The 17,036-nt window shown below is 36.2% G+C and overlaps 2 protein-coding genes across 6 annotated transcripts; one reads left to right on the forward strand and one right to left on the reverse strand.

Annotated features, from left to right (window-relative positions):
- The first annotated feature begins 8,479 nt into the window (after window positions 1-8,479).
- Window positions 8,480-11,382, forward strand: LOC114321140 (uncharacterized). 5 transcript variants are annotated; one of them, XR_014327666.1, is made up of 7 exons: window positions 8,517-8,967; window positions 9,086-9,219; window positions 9,305-9,395; window positions 9,484-9,669; window positions 9,920-10,021; window positions 10,131-10,294; window positions 10,993-11,382. XR_014327666.1 is itself a non-coding variant. In XM_082866553.1 (6 exons), exons 2-6 carry the CDS (start codon window positions 9,194-9,196, stop codon window positions 10,153-10,155), a joined length of 456 nt encoding a protein of 151 aa, XP_082722679.1. In that variant the 5' UTR covers window positions 8,835-8,967; window positions 9,086-9,193; the 3' UTR covers window positions 10,156-10,400. The 5 variants fall into 5 exon arrangements, 1 of the variants encoding a protein (XP_082722679.1); XR_014327665.1 differs by having other exon boundaries at window positions 8,523-8,967; window positions 10,105-10,294; XR_014327664.1 differs by having other exon boundaries at window positions 8,480-9,219; window positions 10,105-10,294.
- A 3,451-nt stretch (window positions 11,383-14,833) lies between these two features.
- Window positions 14,834-17,036, reverse strand: LOC114321197 (protein NUCLEAR FUSION DEFECTIVE 4). The gene has a single exon (XM_028268345.2). It carries the CDS (start codon window positions 16,860-16,862, stop codon window positions 15,048-15,050), a length of 1,815 nt encoding a protein of 604 aa, XP_028124146.2. The 5' UTR covers window positions 16,863-17,036; the 3' UTR covers window positions 14,834-15,047.

The raw sequence follows: 17,036 nt of genomic DNA on the forward strand, positions 1-17,036 counted from the left end.
TCATAAGTCATGATTAAGTTTACGTGATACATTCATTAGCATTAACAGAACAGAACAGAACAGAACGTATACACGTGGGGTTACGAATAACCAGTTCCATAAAGGAACCTCCGGATTCGGACAACAGAACAGAACAGAAGCTGAGCCCCCGTGACAGGGCCTCCGGTACGGGTAATAGAGTGCAGATAGAAATAAGTTCTGTAAAGGAACCTCTGATACCGGTTAACAGCTAACAGATATCACATGATGTTAAGGATGTCACGAATACATATCAAAAATTAAACAATCATTCATTGTACAGAACATATCATTGCGGAAAACAGATCTTGTTTTATCACACAGAAAATAGATACAGTTGAACATAACTTTACTAAATTATTACTCACAGTTGGCCTTAAATCAGACAGACGGAGTAGATTGATCACACGGTACGCAGCACGTGACCTACATAACACATAACGGACACACACTTGAAACACACATTCTAATTGCACAAAACTTACGTCGTTGGTTATTAGTGTGTTTTTAACCTTAAATCCTCACTAAAAAGTCTTAAACGTGGCCTAGGAATGCCTAGGACGGAATGAGGATGCAAAGATGCCTTGGAAAACATTTTTCAAAACTTACTGAAAACAGGGGTCTCGCTCGAGCGAGCTTGTCAAAACAGAGGGGTCGCTTGAGCATAGACTCCTTCGCTCGAGCGGTCTGTAAAAATGCACAAGTACTGGTTATTGAAATTTTACGCTCGATGCCCGCTCGATGCTCGCTCGAGCGTGAGACACAACCCTTCGCTCGAGCGTAGGTTTCGTCGCTCGAGTGTGTGTCTGCATGCACTAAAAACCTAAGAGCTTGCAATTTACACTCGAGCCACCATTCATTCGCTCAAGCGGAGCTCTGAACAAACGATGGTCGCTCGAGCCTGTAATCCTTCGCTCGAGCGAGGAAGCCAAATTCTGGAATTTCCAGATTTGCCTCCCAAGCTCAAACCAAGCATTCAACACCCCCAAACTCGACCTCTTGGACTCATTTTCTGGAAAACACTTGTAAACTCATAGTATAAGATGTTTTAAAGATCAATTTGTAAAATCAAAGCCCAAATGTGAGTCAATTAAACACAATTTCAAATAAAATATCAAGAACATAACTTAAATGTAACATGCATGAATTCTCATGACTTCTAATGTTCCAAAACATGATCCAAAACAAGATTAAGCTCAAGAATAGGATGAATTCATGGACTATAACAAAAATGTGGACATACATGTGGAAATTCATGAAGAACAACTCCAAAATCCAAGAATATGTGCATGCATGCATGAATTCACTCTCAAATCCAACTCTTAAAACCAATTCTAGACTTTAAACTCTAATCTCCCATGAACCATGCAAGAACTAATCTTAAATTCATAATTGAAAGGGAAATCTCCTACCTTAAGTCTTGAATTCCAAGTCTATGAGCTCAAATTTGCAAACTACTCTTCAATTCTTCCAATTCTCCAAGGAATTTTGTTGAAACCAAAGTTTCTCCTATCTCTAGCTCTCTCACCGACGGTCTTGGTCAAGAAATGGATGATAGATCAAGTCTCCAAATGTTTCATGAAGTGGCCCACTAATGGCAGTATGGTAGATACGTCCATCTAATGTAATTTAACTTATTTAATCAAATTTAATCATATCGAATCAAATTTCAACTAAATTTATCATAAAATCACATTAATTCTAATTAACACAAAACACTAATTAGTTTCGGATTCAGCCGCCGATAAGGCCTTCAATTTGCAGTTTAAAACATAAAACATGAACAGATCATTTTATGGCAAACAGATAAAAATACTAAGATAATGCAATACATATGCAATTTAATTTCGGATTCTTTCTAAATTACTGTTAGGCATAATTAATTATGGCTTAGCATTAATCGGAGGTCGGGGTTATTACAAAAATCGCAACATTGTTCCTCTTACTTTTCTTGACTGGAACAATGTGCCTGATGATATTGTTGATGCTATCTGGAAGGATGTGAAGGTAAAAGTATATTTTTGTCCAAAAATTCAAATTTCAAAATTGTGTTATTATTATTTAAACTTTGAAATTGTGTTTTATAGGACAATTTGAATATATGTCCAGAGGAGTACGAGCCAATCTACATGAAAAACTGCAACAGCATATGGAAGGATCACAAGAATAAGATTAAGGCTAAGTATTTCAAGCCTAGAAGTTCTGATCCTAATCTGAAGGATGATGTTCCTTTGCACATTGTGCCAAGCCAGTGGGAATAACTTGTAGAGTATTGGCGTACTTCCGATGCTGAGGTATACAAATAAGTTATATGTATGATATGTAAACATACAAATCATATTTATATACTTACATTTGTTGAACCTGTTATAGAAAATTGCAACTCGGAACGCTAAAATCGGCAAGCTCACAGCATAGCTCATACCACAGGACGTACTACTTTCGTTCAGATACGGCATGAGGTTTATATTTTATTGTTTTATTTTTATATATAAATAAACATTGTATATTTGCAAATTATTTGAATTCTAATTTTTATATTTCTAAAAAAATGTAGATGACCAATAAGGGAGAGCCTACTGATAAGATGAATGTTTGGCTTATGATACGTAGAGCAGATGACCCAGAGGTTATCCAAACCTTGGTAGTTTCCAAACACCTTTGATTGTATTTAAAGTTTATTTTTTATTTTTTATGTGTCAACCATCTTAATTTGGCATATACTTGTATGTCTTATTCAATACAGAATGAGTTTAATCGTCAACTCTCCATGCTACCTAAGGATTGTCGGACTTTGGAGGCTAGGAATGCCATTTTCCATGAGTTGATAGGTCATGACGGACATGCATATTGTCGCATATACGGGAGAACTGTGCCTCGGAGAGCGGTGTATAAAGATGGTGCTGGGCCATCACAGTCAACACCCCAGCCATCGACTATTGTTCAGATCACCCAACAGGTTCGTACGAAGCTAAGGGATGAGTTAAGGGAGGAGCTGCGAGCAGAGTTCTCTACACATTTATAGCAGATGAGAGCTCAGATGATGGCCTTTGTGTCACAGGGGGTGAGTGTAGATCCCAACAGACAGGTTCGATATAAATTAAATTGTTTGATAGTTCAATTTTCACACAACATTATGTATAAAATTCGAATATGATTAACACATTATGCATTGACTATTATAGGTTCTTGATGCATCGAGTAGCCACCGGACATTTAGAGAATCTGCAGAAGATGAGAATCCATATACACCACCACCAGAAGATCAGGTATAAAATGTATCTTTGCATTCTAAGCTAAAATGTATCTTTGCATTTTTTACATTCTAAGTTAAGAGACTTGTGGGAGAAGAAAAGACTGAAATCGGGTTCCCGGATTGGGAGTTAGAGCCGAATTTAGCACGAAACTTGGCACACACGATCGCCTAGGCATGAGAGACTTGTGGAAGAAAACGGGGCTCGAATCGGGTTCCCGGTTTGGGAGTTAGAGTTGGATTTCGGTCTAGGCAAACTAGTTCTTTAAGAAACTTGAATTCGAGGTGTTGACGGCCCAAAATCACCAAACGACGTCAGTTTAGCACGAAACTTGGCACACATGACCACCTAGGCACGAGAGACTTGTGGGAGAAGACGGGGCTCGAATCGGATTCCCAGTTTGGGAGTTAGAGTCAGATTTCGGTCTACGCAAACTAGTTCCTTAAGAAACTTGAATTCGAGGTGTTGACGCCCCAAAATCACCAAACGGCGTCGGTTTAGCACGAAACTTGGCACACACGACCGCATAGGTACGAGAGACTTGTGGGAGAAGACGGGACTCCAATCGGGTTCCCGGTTTGGGAGTTAGAGCTGGATTTCGGTCTAGGCAAACTAGTTCCTTAAAAAACTTAAATTCGAGGTGTTGACCCCCCAAAATCACCAAATGACGTCGGTTTAACACGAAACTTAGCACACACGACCGTCTAGGCACGAGAGACTTGTAGGAGAAGACGGGACTCCAATCGGGTTTCCGGTTTGAGAGTTAGAGCCGGATTTCTGTCTAACCAAAATTATTTACTAAACTATCTTTGTAATTATATAGTAGTTAATTTTTTATGTTTTTCTGTAATTAAAATATTAACACAATTATATTGTCATTAATTATTTTTATTTTGTTATTTTCAGATATTTCCTGAGTAGCAGTCTGCTTCTTGTGGAATGCAGGCGTGTAAAGATTATGACCAACTTTTGTTTTTGTAACCCACGAAAGAATCATGACGAAAATTTATGTTTTTGATTTACGTTATTTAGATTTGTGAACAACATTATGTATGTATTATGCAACATTATGTAGTGGGATAATTTTTATTTATGTATTGTTATGAATGGAACAACATTATGAATTTTCATTATGTGCCAACTTTTGTTTATGTATGTATTTATATTATTATGTAATTATCGATTTTTTTTAAGTTATTTTTCATTTAACACAGGTTATTTTCATATTTTTAATAATTTTATTACAGTTTTTTTTTTTTTTTGAGACGGCACCACACACACCGTCTCAAAAAGAAAATAGAACCAGGGTTTTTTGCGACGGCAGTAATGTTGTCGCAAAAGATAAGGGAATTAGTTGAAAAGGAAGACCTTTAGCGACGGTGTTATTGCCGTCGCCAATAGTACTTTAGCGACAGCATCAGGTGCTGTCTCAAATAACCCTTTAGCGACGGTATTTTTGCTGTCGCAAATAACCTTTTTAGCGACGGTAATACAGTGTCGTCTAAAAAAAACTCAGATTTTCACGAATTAATGCCGACAGAATTTTTCCGTTGCAAAAAGGCATTTTTGCCGTCACAAAAAAAAGGCGACGACGTTATGCCGTCACTATCACTAAAACCCTTTTATTGCGATCCCCCACTTGCTGTCACAAAAAATCAGTTACCGTCGCAAAAAACCTTTTGAGTTGATGTTTTAGGTATTTACGACGACATTTTACCGTCGTAAAAAAGTAATTTTTTTATAGTATAAAACGTGAAAAATATGACTCATTGAACCAATGCACGAATGCCGTCTAACATTTGATCCCTAAAAATGAAGTGCATGTCAATGAAGATTTGGGGTGCTTGTGCTTCTCGGTGAGGCCTACTCTAGGCTTATTAAAATGATTAAAATTATTTATTTTATAACATTTATTAAATAGTAGGTTATTTATATAAAAAAAATAAATTTATTAGAAATGGTAGTTACATGATCAAATTATATTGACCTTAAAAAAATGTCACAATCATCATATGACTACTGATATTTAATTAACGACATTTTTTCTCATTCATTTATTTAACTTTTTTACAAAATAAATTATTAAGATCATCTTAATAAATCTAGACTATTTTTTTTAACAGATAATAAGTCCAGACTGAGCCCACCAATCGGCACAAAATGGCTATTCTGCCCACCCCAATTCTGTTTATGAAACCCCAAACCTCCCATCATTAAAGTGCTACAGAACAAAAATGCTAAACCCTAAAAGTTTTATTAAATTTTTTATTAAATATCTTATATAGGTGTAAAGCTCATATTTATATGATTTATTTGATAAAAAATTTAATAAAATTTTTGAGATTTTTAACATTACTCACTATTAGGGGTGTTTAGTAGATGTTTTGATTTGTCAAAACCAACCGAACCGAACTGATCCGTCGCATTTTGGACAAATACATAATGGTGAGCGGGCGGTTACGGATTGATTTTTTTCAATCTATCTTGTTTTGAACAGATGGCCGATTTGAGATTCTTTGGCCGCAACCGAACCGCTAAACTGCAAGCACCCCTAATAAGTTGTAAGATTTTATATTTTCAATTTATTTAGATATTTTGTTTATGTTTTCAATTGAAAAAGAGTTTAGATATTTTGTTATATTTTTAATTTTTTTTCAATTTGAAAATCCTTTTAATCAAATGACAAGTGTTCATATTTGGTATTTTTGTGTGAAAAATATAAGGTTTAATTTTGTCATTTAAAAAAAAAATTAAATTAAATAATTTTTAAATAAAAAAAATTATGAAATAATTTTAATAATGCATGATTTTTTTATATATATTTATTACCTTTTGATTATATTGAGTTCGATTGTTATTTAAAAAAAATTATTAACAAATTATTATATTATCTTTAAAATTTGTTGAAGTTTAAATCGTATAATCAATTTACATCAATTTATCAATTTGCCCAATTCACTCCATTTATATACGCCAACTCAAAATACGAATTGATGTTTTTTCAATTTGCCAATCCAAATCGCGAGCACGCCTGCGCCACAAAATGTGGAAAAGTTTGACAGTTACTGCCATCTAATATGATGATAACTAATTGATGTTTTTTCAATTTGCCAATCCAAATCGCGAGCACGCCTGCGCCACAAAATGTGGAAAAGTTTGACAGTTACTGCCATCTAATATGATGATAACTAACCACGAGAGTCAACAACCTATAATTTTTCAATAAATAAACAACAATGATTCATCCCACTAAAAACATTACCATTAATAGCACTAATGCATTAAAAAAATAAAAAAATAAAAAAAAAACACAACTCCAAGACTAAAACATCACATCATTAATGGCGAGACCCACTCCCACCTAATTAATAAGAGCACTAATTAGTGCTCCCAAGCATTTTTCATAAATAAATACTCTTACAATATCAACTTAGCAATTGAGACCACATAGATTCGATATGTAAAAAGATTCTCTTGGGGACTAATTTATATATATTTATAGAAACACACAATTTGTGATGTTAATTATATATCTATTGTAAATGAAGGGAGAGTTGTTGATAAATTTTATATGTTGAAATTATATTTTTGTGGATGTTCTAAATAAGTGTATTTTTTGATTTTTTATAAAAAGATATGTAAAAAAGTAGAGAAGATATGTTGATTGATGTGACTCAAAAAAGATAAAAAAATAAAAAGTGTGGACTTATTTAGTCTTCCCAAACAAGGCCTTAGTCTTAAAAAAAACAGTCATGCTACGTAGCTCGAAAGCTACGTAGCTTGAATCCCCCTAATCGAAAACGTTGCCGTTTTTCTTTTTTTTTTTTTTTTTTTCAAAAGCAGAAATCAGGAGGAAGAAGGAGAGGAAAGGAAAGGAGAGGAGGAGGAGGAAGGAGGAGGAAAATGACTGGAGGGGGCCTAATAACAGGGGAGGAGGAGGCGGGGCTGGAGGCGAGGACGGCGGCCGGAGTTGGAGCTGGAGCTGCTGCTGCGACGAGCTGGCGGCGAGGCGATGACGGCGGGCCGGAGCTGCGACGACGGCGGGGAGCTGCGACGACCACCAGCTGCTCCTCTTCGCCTCTTCTTCTCTCTCCCTCTCTCTCTCCCTCTCCCTCTCCCTCTTCCCCTCTTCTTCTCAGATCAGTTTCAGATCGAAAATGGAAGGAAAAAAAAAAAAAGAAAAGAAAAAAAACCTAATGCCCAAAACGACGTCGTTTTGGGCATTAGAGGGATTCGGGGGGCAAAATCCTTGAGCTACCAAACATTATTCTAAAAAAAATTTGTGATCTCTTTAATCTTTTGTAGTGTAATGATTCATTTGTCATTATAATCTCTTTAATTGTTATTGTTCGTTGGAGTATTACGTTTAGAAAAAGTATACTAAATTTTTTAAGTGTTACGTTGGAATGATGAAAACATGATCTAAAAATTGGATCCAACTTCCTTAAGATGGTGTTCTCCAATGAAGAAGGGTAGAAACGTCCGCCAAATCATGGCAAAATTTAAAATATGATTTTACAATAAGATTGTTAAAACAAACATGACCTATCAGCTTATTAAAAAATTCATATAACTAATTGGAGTACCCTAATTGGAGTAACCAAGTCTCATATGAGAACTATATGATAATTTTCCTAAAAGGGTCACAATTTTGGAATCATCCCCACCAAATGGTTTCTATCCCTTGTGGGTTCTTCTTTCTTTCATTTTTTAATTACATAACAATTGTTCTTGTGAAACAAATTAGACCCCCCAAAAAAAAACTTATCCTTGCTACTTTGGAACCAATTTTTGCAAAAAAAATTTATGTTGATATATATCTCTTTTTTGTTAGGTTTTAATCTTGACTATTGGTGAACAAAATAAAATAAAATAAAATAAAATAAAACCTAAAGACTCTAGAAATTTTTTTTTTTTTTTTTAAAGCATGTTGCTTGTTAAAAAAAATGATAATAAAACAAGACAACTTTTAAACTGAACCAAACAAGCGTTTGCATTATCTTCTATATTTTTTTAAATTACAGTATCATCAATTTATTTAGGTAAAATTTTTAACAGTTAAAAGTGACACAAAAGGAAGGGATCTTTTAAATAAGCACACATTTTTATTTCCGCAGCCATAAAAAAAATATTATTTTTTGTTACGAAGTTATCTTCTTTTTTTTTCAATAACTGTTATGATGTTATCTTTAAGCACAATTACCATTGGGAATAAAATTACAAAAATCCTTTAAAAAAATCTCTATAGACACCCTTGCCCTCTCTCTCTCATCATAGCTGCTTTCCACCATCTTCTCTCATTTGGAAATGCTAACCTTACCATTCTAAAACCCCAACCCTAATGATAAGGTGTGTAGCAATGATGGTAGTGGAGTGGTGGAAGAGGAGTAAATAGGTATAGAGAATACTGATGAGGTTAAAAATGAGACAGGTTTGAAATGAAGTCAGTGTATAGAGAATACTTATGATTTGTGTCCGTAGGCTTAGGCTGCCCTGTTAAGATTTGTAAAAGAGATTCTATATTTGAATTTTCATGTTTGTTACATGATCTGCTAATGATCTAAAAAGTAAATGGATTCAGATAAATTGAGTAAATATAAGGAACAAATGGACAGTAGACAAAAACTGTTCCAATAAGACATGATCTATTGAGTGATTATGCAATCAGTCTCCTCAATAAAGAGTAAACAACTCTGTAAGATGTTCATCAAGCTAATATCAATTGATATATCTTATGGTTTGTATAAATTTTTAAATCCTGAAATTAGACAAAAATAATAATTACGCTGGTGGTATGGCCATTGTAACTGCAGTTTTCTGTTGTGTTGGAGCTCTTGCAATAACCAGTTCTCTACATCATATTGACAAGGACCTCCTTGGGTGGTGGTTATGTGAGCGACAGGTTAAATCTGGAGGTCTAAATGGGCGTCCTGAGAAGTTTCCAGATGTAGGTTATTCTTCTTTGAACTGAAGATTTTTCTTTGAATATTTTTGTAAGTTTTATTACTAAAGCTTCTACTATGTGACTGTAGGTATGCTATTCATGGTGGGTCCTTTACCTCTTGGAATCATTGGGGGAGCACTAGCTGGTCACAGAGTTGCAACTTTGGTAACTTGTATACTGTAAGAAAAATTTAAACTTGTCTTTGCATCAACAACACTGCAAGTTCCTTTCATAACTGAAGCAAAAAATCCACATCCACTTGCACAGATGACAAACAATGATTCCGTGGAATTTTTGATTGCCATGGACATCTTCTGGATTCTGATTGTGGACTTTGACTCCGAAGGGCGTTATCTCTTCCTCAATGCAATCGCAAATCAGATACGCAACCCAAACAACCATACATATTTCTTTTCCTATGTTCTTCTCTACTTGTTTGTGAATGCTAACAAGGTTAGTTTCTCTCTCTCTCTCTCTCTCCCTCTCTTTGTTGAACATAAATTACAATTTAGATTCATAGGATTTGTTTGCCTGCAAGTATAACCAGAAAATTTGAATTCCCCTGAAATGTTGTGGTTGAAACTGAGAGAATGAATAGTAATAACTTCTTGATCTTTGAGAATTACACTAGTTATGTCTAGGATTTTTACACTAGTTATGCGAAATGTGATTTGCTCACAGCTTCGCATTCCTTGTTGGATAGGAAATTATACAGGAGCAAATAACAAGAGTTTTGTTGGAAGGACTGATTGTGAATAGACCACATCCTTGGAGGCTTTTGATCACCTTCATTGAGCTCATCAAGGTAACTTCAAACCACCACCAAAGTGTTGTTTGGCTAGTCATATGTTCTCTTAAAATCTGTTTTTTTTTTTTTTGGTCATACAGAATCCAAAATACAACTTCTGGTGTAGGTCTTTCACTAGGTGTGCACCGTAGATTGAGAAACTTTTTAAATCAGTTTCGAGATCGTGTGGTGGGCCTAAATCTGTAGATGAATCAATGGTATCTGGTGGAATTTCTGATAGTGTGCACTGATTCTGGAAGATTGGATCTCTGCATTTGATGTCGGTGTAATGTAAGTTTTAGTGATTTTCTCATCGTAACAAACTACAGCTTTGTTAGATGACTGCCAGAGTAACACCAATTCGCACTGTTTGAATAGAATATTTGATTGTGGTTATTATGCAAAGCTGGCTGACTATTCCAAATCTTTTTACCTAATAAAAATAATCAAATACTTTCTAAAACCAGATTATAAGCTATCTATCCTTCTCAAATCTTTTTACCTATAAAAATAATCAAATATTTTCTGAAATGATGCATACAACGGAAGTCCACTTTCATCGAATTGCTTACAGACTAGCAATACAATTCTTTTGATGCCTCAAGTAATTAAACTAGAATTGAGAACCCCAATGTCAATTTTTTTGACTCAATTTCAGCCTCATTTCCTTTAGCCAATTGGTGTGTTAATAATTTCAAGTGTTCCCTAGAGGTTTGCCAAAATGAGAAACTCACATTTATGGGACCATGTATGAGATGCTATGTATGGTGAATTTGTATAAGGGTATGCAGGGCATTGCATTATCTATATGTCAATTTCTAACTTTCTCTTGAAAAAGGCAACCTTGTTTTGTAATTTCCAGTATTTGTGATGCAGCAGCGATACTAAATGTTTATTATGTAGGTAGCTGTAGGGCTTCAAGATCTTTTGGATGGAACAGTGACCAAATATCTTTGTTTTCTTTTCTAATTCTGTGTTTTCTGTCTCAGGTTTGTAACTGGGTGCTCTCGAGGACCTTTGCTTGGATTTAAATACCTTGAGCCTTTGTTCTGCATACGGAGGTGATGGTCCTTTTTTGAGTATTCTCTTAGGGCTGCTGGTAATGCTTCTGAAGAGGCTCTTGAAGTTGCTAAGAATTTTTTAGTACAAAGATATGGAGGACACAAACCTGAGTGTTGATGCAATTAAATCAGCCCATGATGGTGCACTCACAAGAAGATATTTGGCTAAATTTTGTATGGTTTAGAACTTAATGATAGTTTTTTTTGGATAATTTAGAACATTTTGGATTGTATAGACATTTGTTGAATGTTCATAATTTATGGATATAGTTTCTTTTTGATGTTTCAAATAATATTTTGGCGGTTGATTGATGTTTTGTGATGTTTGTTTGTAATATTTGTTAGATTGTACAAAATTAGTCAAATAGAACCTTCTAAATTTTAAATTTAAAAAAAAAAAAAAACTACATATTTTATGGTAGGCATAATAAATCGTTGTATTACATATTTTACGGCGTACAATTAGTGTCGTTATTTGTCTCACCAATTAACGGCGTGCAAAATTAGTCATAGAAAAAGTAAAAACGACACATTTTTAACGGCGTATTATAGCATGTCGTAGAAAAAGTAACAACGACATACAAAATATGTCGTTAAATGTTTTTAACGGCGTACAAAGCATGTCGTTAAAAGTGAATGACTTTCCATGACTAGTCATAATATTTTTTTTGATCAGCAAAGAAAAATTTCATTTAAACAGCATGAAATTAAAGGTACAGGAAGAACAACTCCTCTGCAACCTCAAAGCCGAACACCATGGCTGGACATCTCCACGCTGCTACAACTCCCCTGCGCACCACCTACACACCCACAAAACACCCACCAGGTTTCCTTCTAAACTCACACCCAGCACCCACGAGCACCCACGCCAAAAGCCTCAGCAGCAGCCCACACCCCTGCTGCTTCCAAACTCCATAGCCACCAAGACTTCTGCAAACTCCACACCCACCGAACACTGACCATCCGCTGGGACACCACCAAACATTGGTAGAATTTCACCCCTCAAACTCTCACTCGAGGAGGAGCGCTCGAGTGAACACCGGAAAGAGCTGAATCGCCTACGAACCAGAGTGCACCCCTCAAGCTCCTACTCGCCAAAAGCGCTCGAATGAAAAACCTGGACTCCCCTGATAAATCTGATGCAACGGCAAGGTTGAAAAACCTGGACTCCCCTGATGAAACAGATGCAACGTCAACCGAAGACAAACCCGGACAGCTCCTAAAAACAAACCCTGCACGACCCCCTACTCACCAAAGAACACCCCCGCTGCAGCAAAAAACACACCAAGGTGGGAAGATGGAAGACTCAAGTTTATTGAAAGGAAAAACTAACAAGACCGCCGCCGAAACAAACTAGGCCAGCCGACCGCCATAGCCAAAGGCGGCGGCCGGCCAGCCCAAAGAAGAGGCCGGGGAAGGAGGTTTTTAGAGAGAGAAGAGCATGACTAGTCATAATATGACACGCGTTGCACATCGTAGAAGGGTTTTCACGACGTGCATTGCGCGTCGTAAAAACCCTTTTTTGTTGTAGTGATACTTTTATATTAATATGGGTGTATGTACTATATAAATAACATATGTCACATATACAATCGTATGGTGCTATAGAAGAGTAGTGGGAAGAGTGTGGTGCATAAGGTTTTTGGTGCGGGAGATTGGCAGTTTGAGTCTCCGCAAACGGATCAAATTGTTTTACAATGAATTTTTTTTTTGCACGTTTGACGTTTTTGGGGACAAAAGGTGTTGGTCGGCGATTCCTTGACTATTGGCAGCTAAAACATTGGTCGGTAAATGTGTAATTTTAAAAAAATATAATTGACTATTGGCAACCAAAATTTTGGTCGCTAAAGACTTGCTTTTTGGTGACGAAAGGTTTTTTGGTCGGCAAAACCCTCAAAGACCTTTCCCGACAAGGTTTTGGGAACAAACGTAGCGACCAAAATTTTTGATCGCAAAATGTCATTGGCGACCAAAAAACAGACAATTGGTGAATTAAAATAAACGAATACTCATTCCCAAAATATTGTCTTTGTCTGACTATTACCAATAATGAGATCTTGAGAGACTGTCAACCAAGATCTACATAAAGTTTAATCTTCTATAATTGTGAATGCTTTACCACGGGAAACACAAGAAGTTTCCGAAATAAAATGAATATCGATGTGCTGCTCTAAAATTTGTGATTCCTCAAACATTTCAAAATCGTCCATAATTTGAAGAAAATTCAGTAGGATACAACATCCAACTCAGATAGTGAAATATATTGTAATGATATACACTAAAACTGAGAAATAGATAATGTACGCTAAAGCTCACAAATAAAATATAAATTGTAATGATATTGTCAAACTGAAGCTTACAAAGAAAATAGAAATTATAATGATATAGTGAAATAAAAAGATTAGCAGGGTAATTTTGTCGAATACTCTGCAAAACTTATTGGAGTTGCAGTTGCTGAACAACTAATTTAAATTTAAATTTAAATTTAAATCTATATATCATGCAACTTTTTCATGTTGCATTTTGATAGAAATTTAAATCTATATCAATGTTGAATTTATTCTTAGTGACATAGAAGCAACCAACTTTTGAACCAGCTCTAGTTCGCAAGCCAAACACTGCATTTTCTGTACATGCCGGACGACCGGTGGGACAACCGACAGGATATCCGGTGGAATCCACTTCCAACGTAAACACATAGTGAAATGGTGAAATCAGACCCAACTCCTCAGTTTAGTGAAAGTTTTGCTCCGTTCTCAATTTGATATCATTTTGATAAAACCGTTGGAGAGATAAAAGTTGTCATTTTTCATCAAATTTAAATTTGGTAATCAATCTGATGAACCATTGGAGATGGCCTAAGTGGGTCATCTCTTGTTTGTAAATTATAATAAATATGAGTCACAATGTGTCATTTGTATTTTTTTTTTTTTCCCAAGATAGAATATTAGATATTAGTATGACCTTGTTTGGGAACTATTTTAATAATTTTTTTAGCTTTTTTGTTAAAATATGAGATAAAAAAACTTATATATTTGGAGTGACTTTTTGATTTTTTACGAAAAGATGTGCAAAAGTAAGGAGAAAAATGAATTTTTGATTTTTTTGTATAAGTTATAAGTTTTTTGATTTTTTTAGTAACTTTTTAACTTTCAAACTAAAATTATTAATTCCCAAACAGGACCTAAGAAGGTTATGTTACCATATTAGTATTTGTCTCTCTCTTTGCTTCAACTTTAGATCTCATTGTACCCGAAGGTAGGCTACTTGACAAAGAAAATACAAATCACTTTGTTTAGTTTCAGTTTTTAGTTTTTTGAATTTACTTTTCAGAAAATTCTACTTTTTCATTTTTCATATTTTTTTTTTTGTTTTCATTGAATTTTTAAATATATTTTAAGAATTTTTAAAAAAAAATTTAGACACATTTAACATAAATACACTTAAAAAGTATAATATTTGTGAAAAAAATCTTTAAAAAATTCACTAAATACCAAACATATCAAAATATATATATATTTAATTCAGTGCATTTTTTATATTTTTGTGTATTTATTAATTTTTTAAAATATTTTTTCATAAATATTTTACTATTTAGATACATCTAAATAAGGTGCATATAACAAAGTTAAAAAATTACTTGTAATTTTAAAAATATTTACTAAAAATGAAAATTTCAATTTTCAAAAAATTAAAACGAAACACACTTAATAGAATTCTATGCAATACATTATCACAAGAATTATTATTTTCAGTTTAACTCACCCACTTAAATCATAATTGATTATGTTTTGGACTTAAAACTAGTACAGTATTACAAGATTCTGTCCCAGAAAATGGGAAAATTGAACATAAAATGGGTAGGAGTAAACACAAACAGGCTGTTTTGCCATTCAAGAAACCACACTACATGTGTATCTATGTATATACCTTTGTCCTCCTAATCTGTCATTCTATCTACCCATTATCACATCCACCAATCTTCACCCCACTTTCGTCTCCGACACCGGTCTGGCCGCCCCATTTCCGGCCACCGCCATCTCCTTCTCCGCCTTCTCCGCCTCCTCCCTAAACTTCTTATAAATATCACTCCTATAAAACTTCCTAGTCCTGATTACCAAAAGCACCGAAACAAGAGCTCCTAACACCGTCACCGCGGTGATAATAATGAAAGAAAGCTTAAAACAATCCACCCCAACACAATTCAAGCCCTGCCCGGCCTTCCTGATCGCCCCCTGTCGTTCAGCTTCCTTATCGTACAAATGTCCGGTGACCTTAACATTGAGTATATACAATCCAATTGGACTCGCCACCGATCCAAAATTGTATAATGTGGAGTAGTATTTGAGTCCAAATACTTCGGATATGATTGCGAACAGCAATGGCCATTGAGCTCCGAAACAGAATCCGATTATGATTGATGCAATGTAGAGGCCGCTGGGGACGTTGAAGGCGATGAGGAGGTGACCGAGGCAAGAGAGGAAGAGGATGAGGGTGAGCATGAGGGGGCGAGGGAACTTGTATTTGGTTAGAAAGATTTCTGAGACGAACCCGGCGACTACTCGGCCGAGGTAATTCCATATGCTAACGAGCGATACGAAAGTACTAATGCTCCGTTTTGGGTATCCGAGCGAAGCTCCGATCTGACCGAGGTTGTCGATGGCTGTTAAAGTTCCTCCGACGCCGCAGATGGTGGCGAAGAAGAGGATCAGCATGTCGATGCTGAAGAGCGCTTGGAGGATTGTGTAGTCATCGCCTCTGTTCGGTGGCTGGAATATGGTTCTCCAACAGGAAACTGAATCAGAATCAGCCTGTTTTTGTGATGTTGGTAGTACTAGTACTTCTTCACCACCATTTCTGGTCGCCGATGGTGGCAAAATTGTTTCTGTATTTTGATTTTCGGTTACGATTTTCAAATCAATGGATGGTGGTTGGAGTTGGAGTTGGAGTTGGGCTTCTTTTTTGCTCTTCCAAATACTATACTCTTCTTTTATAACTACCGCGAGCGGTAAACACAGCAGAACAACTACGGCGGCAGCACTGCCACGGTTCTCGCTCTGCGTAAAGTTAAACCTTTTCTGGAAAATAATCACAATCATTAAAAACCCGGCTAACCCTAGCGAAATATAAAGAAAGTTATAAAAAACTTTTAACTCATTCGGTTGTTTAACCACTTTCATGATCCGAATCGTTCGTAAAAAGGCAAACGAAATCACCGCTGGAAGCCAACCAATAAGTAAAATCAACGATTTCAAGTTGTCTCCATAGACACCAAGGTAGAGCTGAGTGATAATCGCTCCGCTCAACCCAACGAACCCCTTGAGGAGGCCCAAAACAACGCCGCGGCTCTCGGGAAAGTTCTTGACAAGGGTGACTAGAGCGCCGGTGTTGGCGAAGGATTGGGAATTGGCGCCGATGCAAATGTAGAGACACATTTGCCAGATTTTGGGAGTGGAGATTTTTTTGGTGACAGAGAGCCAAATCATGAAGTAGCCGAAGAAATTGAGAACGGCACCGATGGAGAGGACGACCCAGGGAGGAGTGACCTCGTTGATGAGGCCCGAGAGGATGCCGACGTTGGCGCCGACGTCTTTGAAGAAGCTGAGGAGGTTGAGGGTGGTTTGGTCGTATCCTAAGGAGGATTTGATTTCGGCGGAGTAGAGTCCGAACATGTAGGTGGCTCCGGCGGCGGACATGATGAGGAGGGAGGCGAATACCATGAACCACCGCCCTGTTAGGATTTGGAGGGGTAGGGATTTCATGGTGCTGGCTGAACCACCACCGCCGGCTAACACCATTTTTGTTTCTATTTGTTTTGGTTGAGTTGAGAGTGAAGTTTTTTTTTTTTTTTTTTTTCTCTCTCTTTGCTTTTGGTCTTAAAAGAGTGTTGGAGTCCTGTGCTCAATATATAGAACATTTACACCCCTTTTGGACACACAGGGTTTTGGTCTGAAAGGAAAGAAAGTTATGTT

This window comes from Camellia sinensis, chromosome 1, assembly GCF_055761805.1.
Source record: "Camellia sinensis isolate YWXY chromosome 1, ASM5576180v1, whole genome shotgun sequence".
Lineage (NCBI taxonomy): Eukaryota > Viridiplantae > Streptophyta > Magnoliopsida > Ericales > Theaceae > Camellia > Camellia sinensis.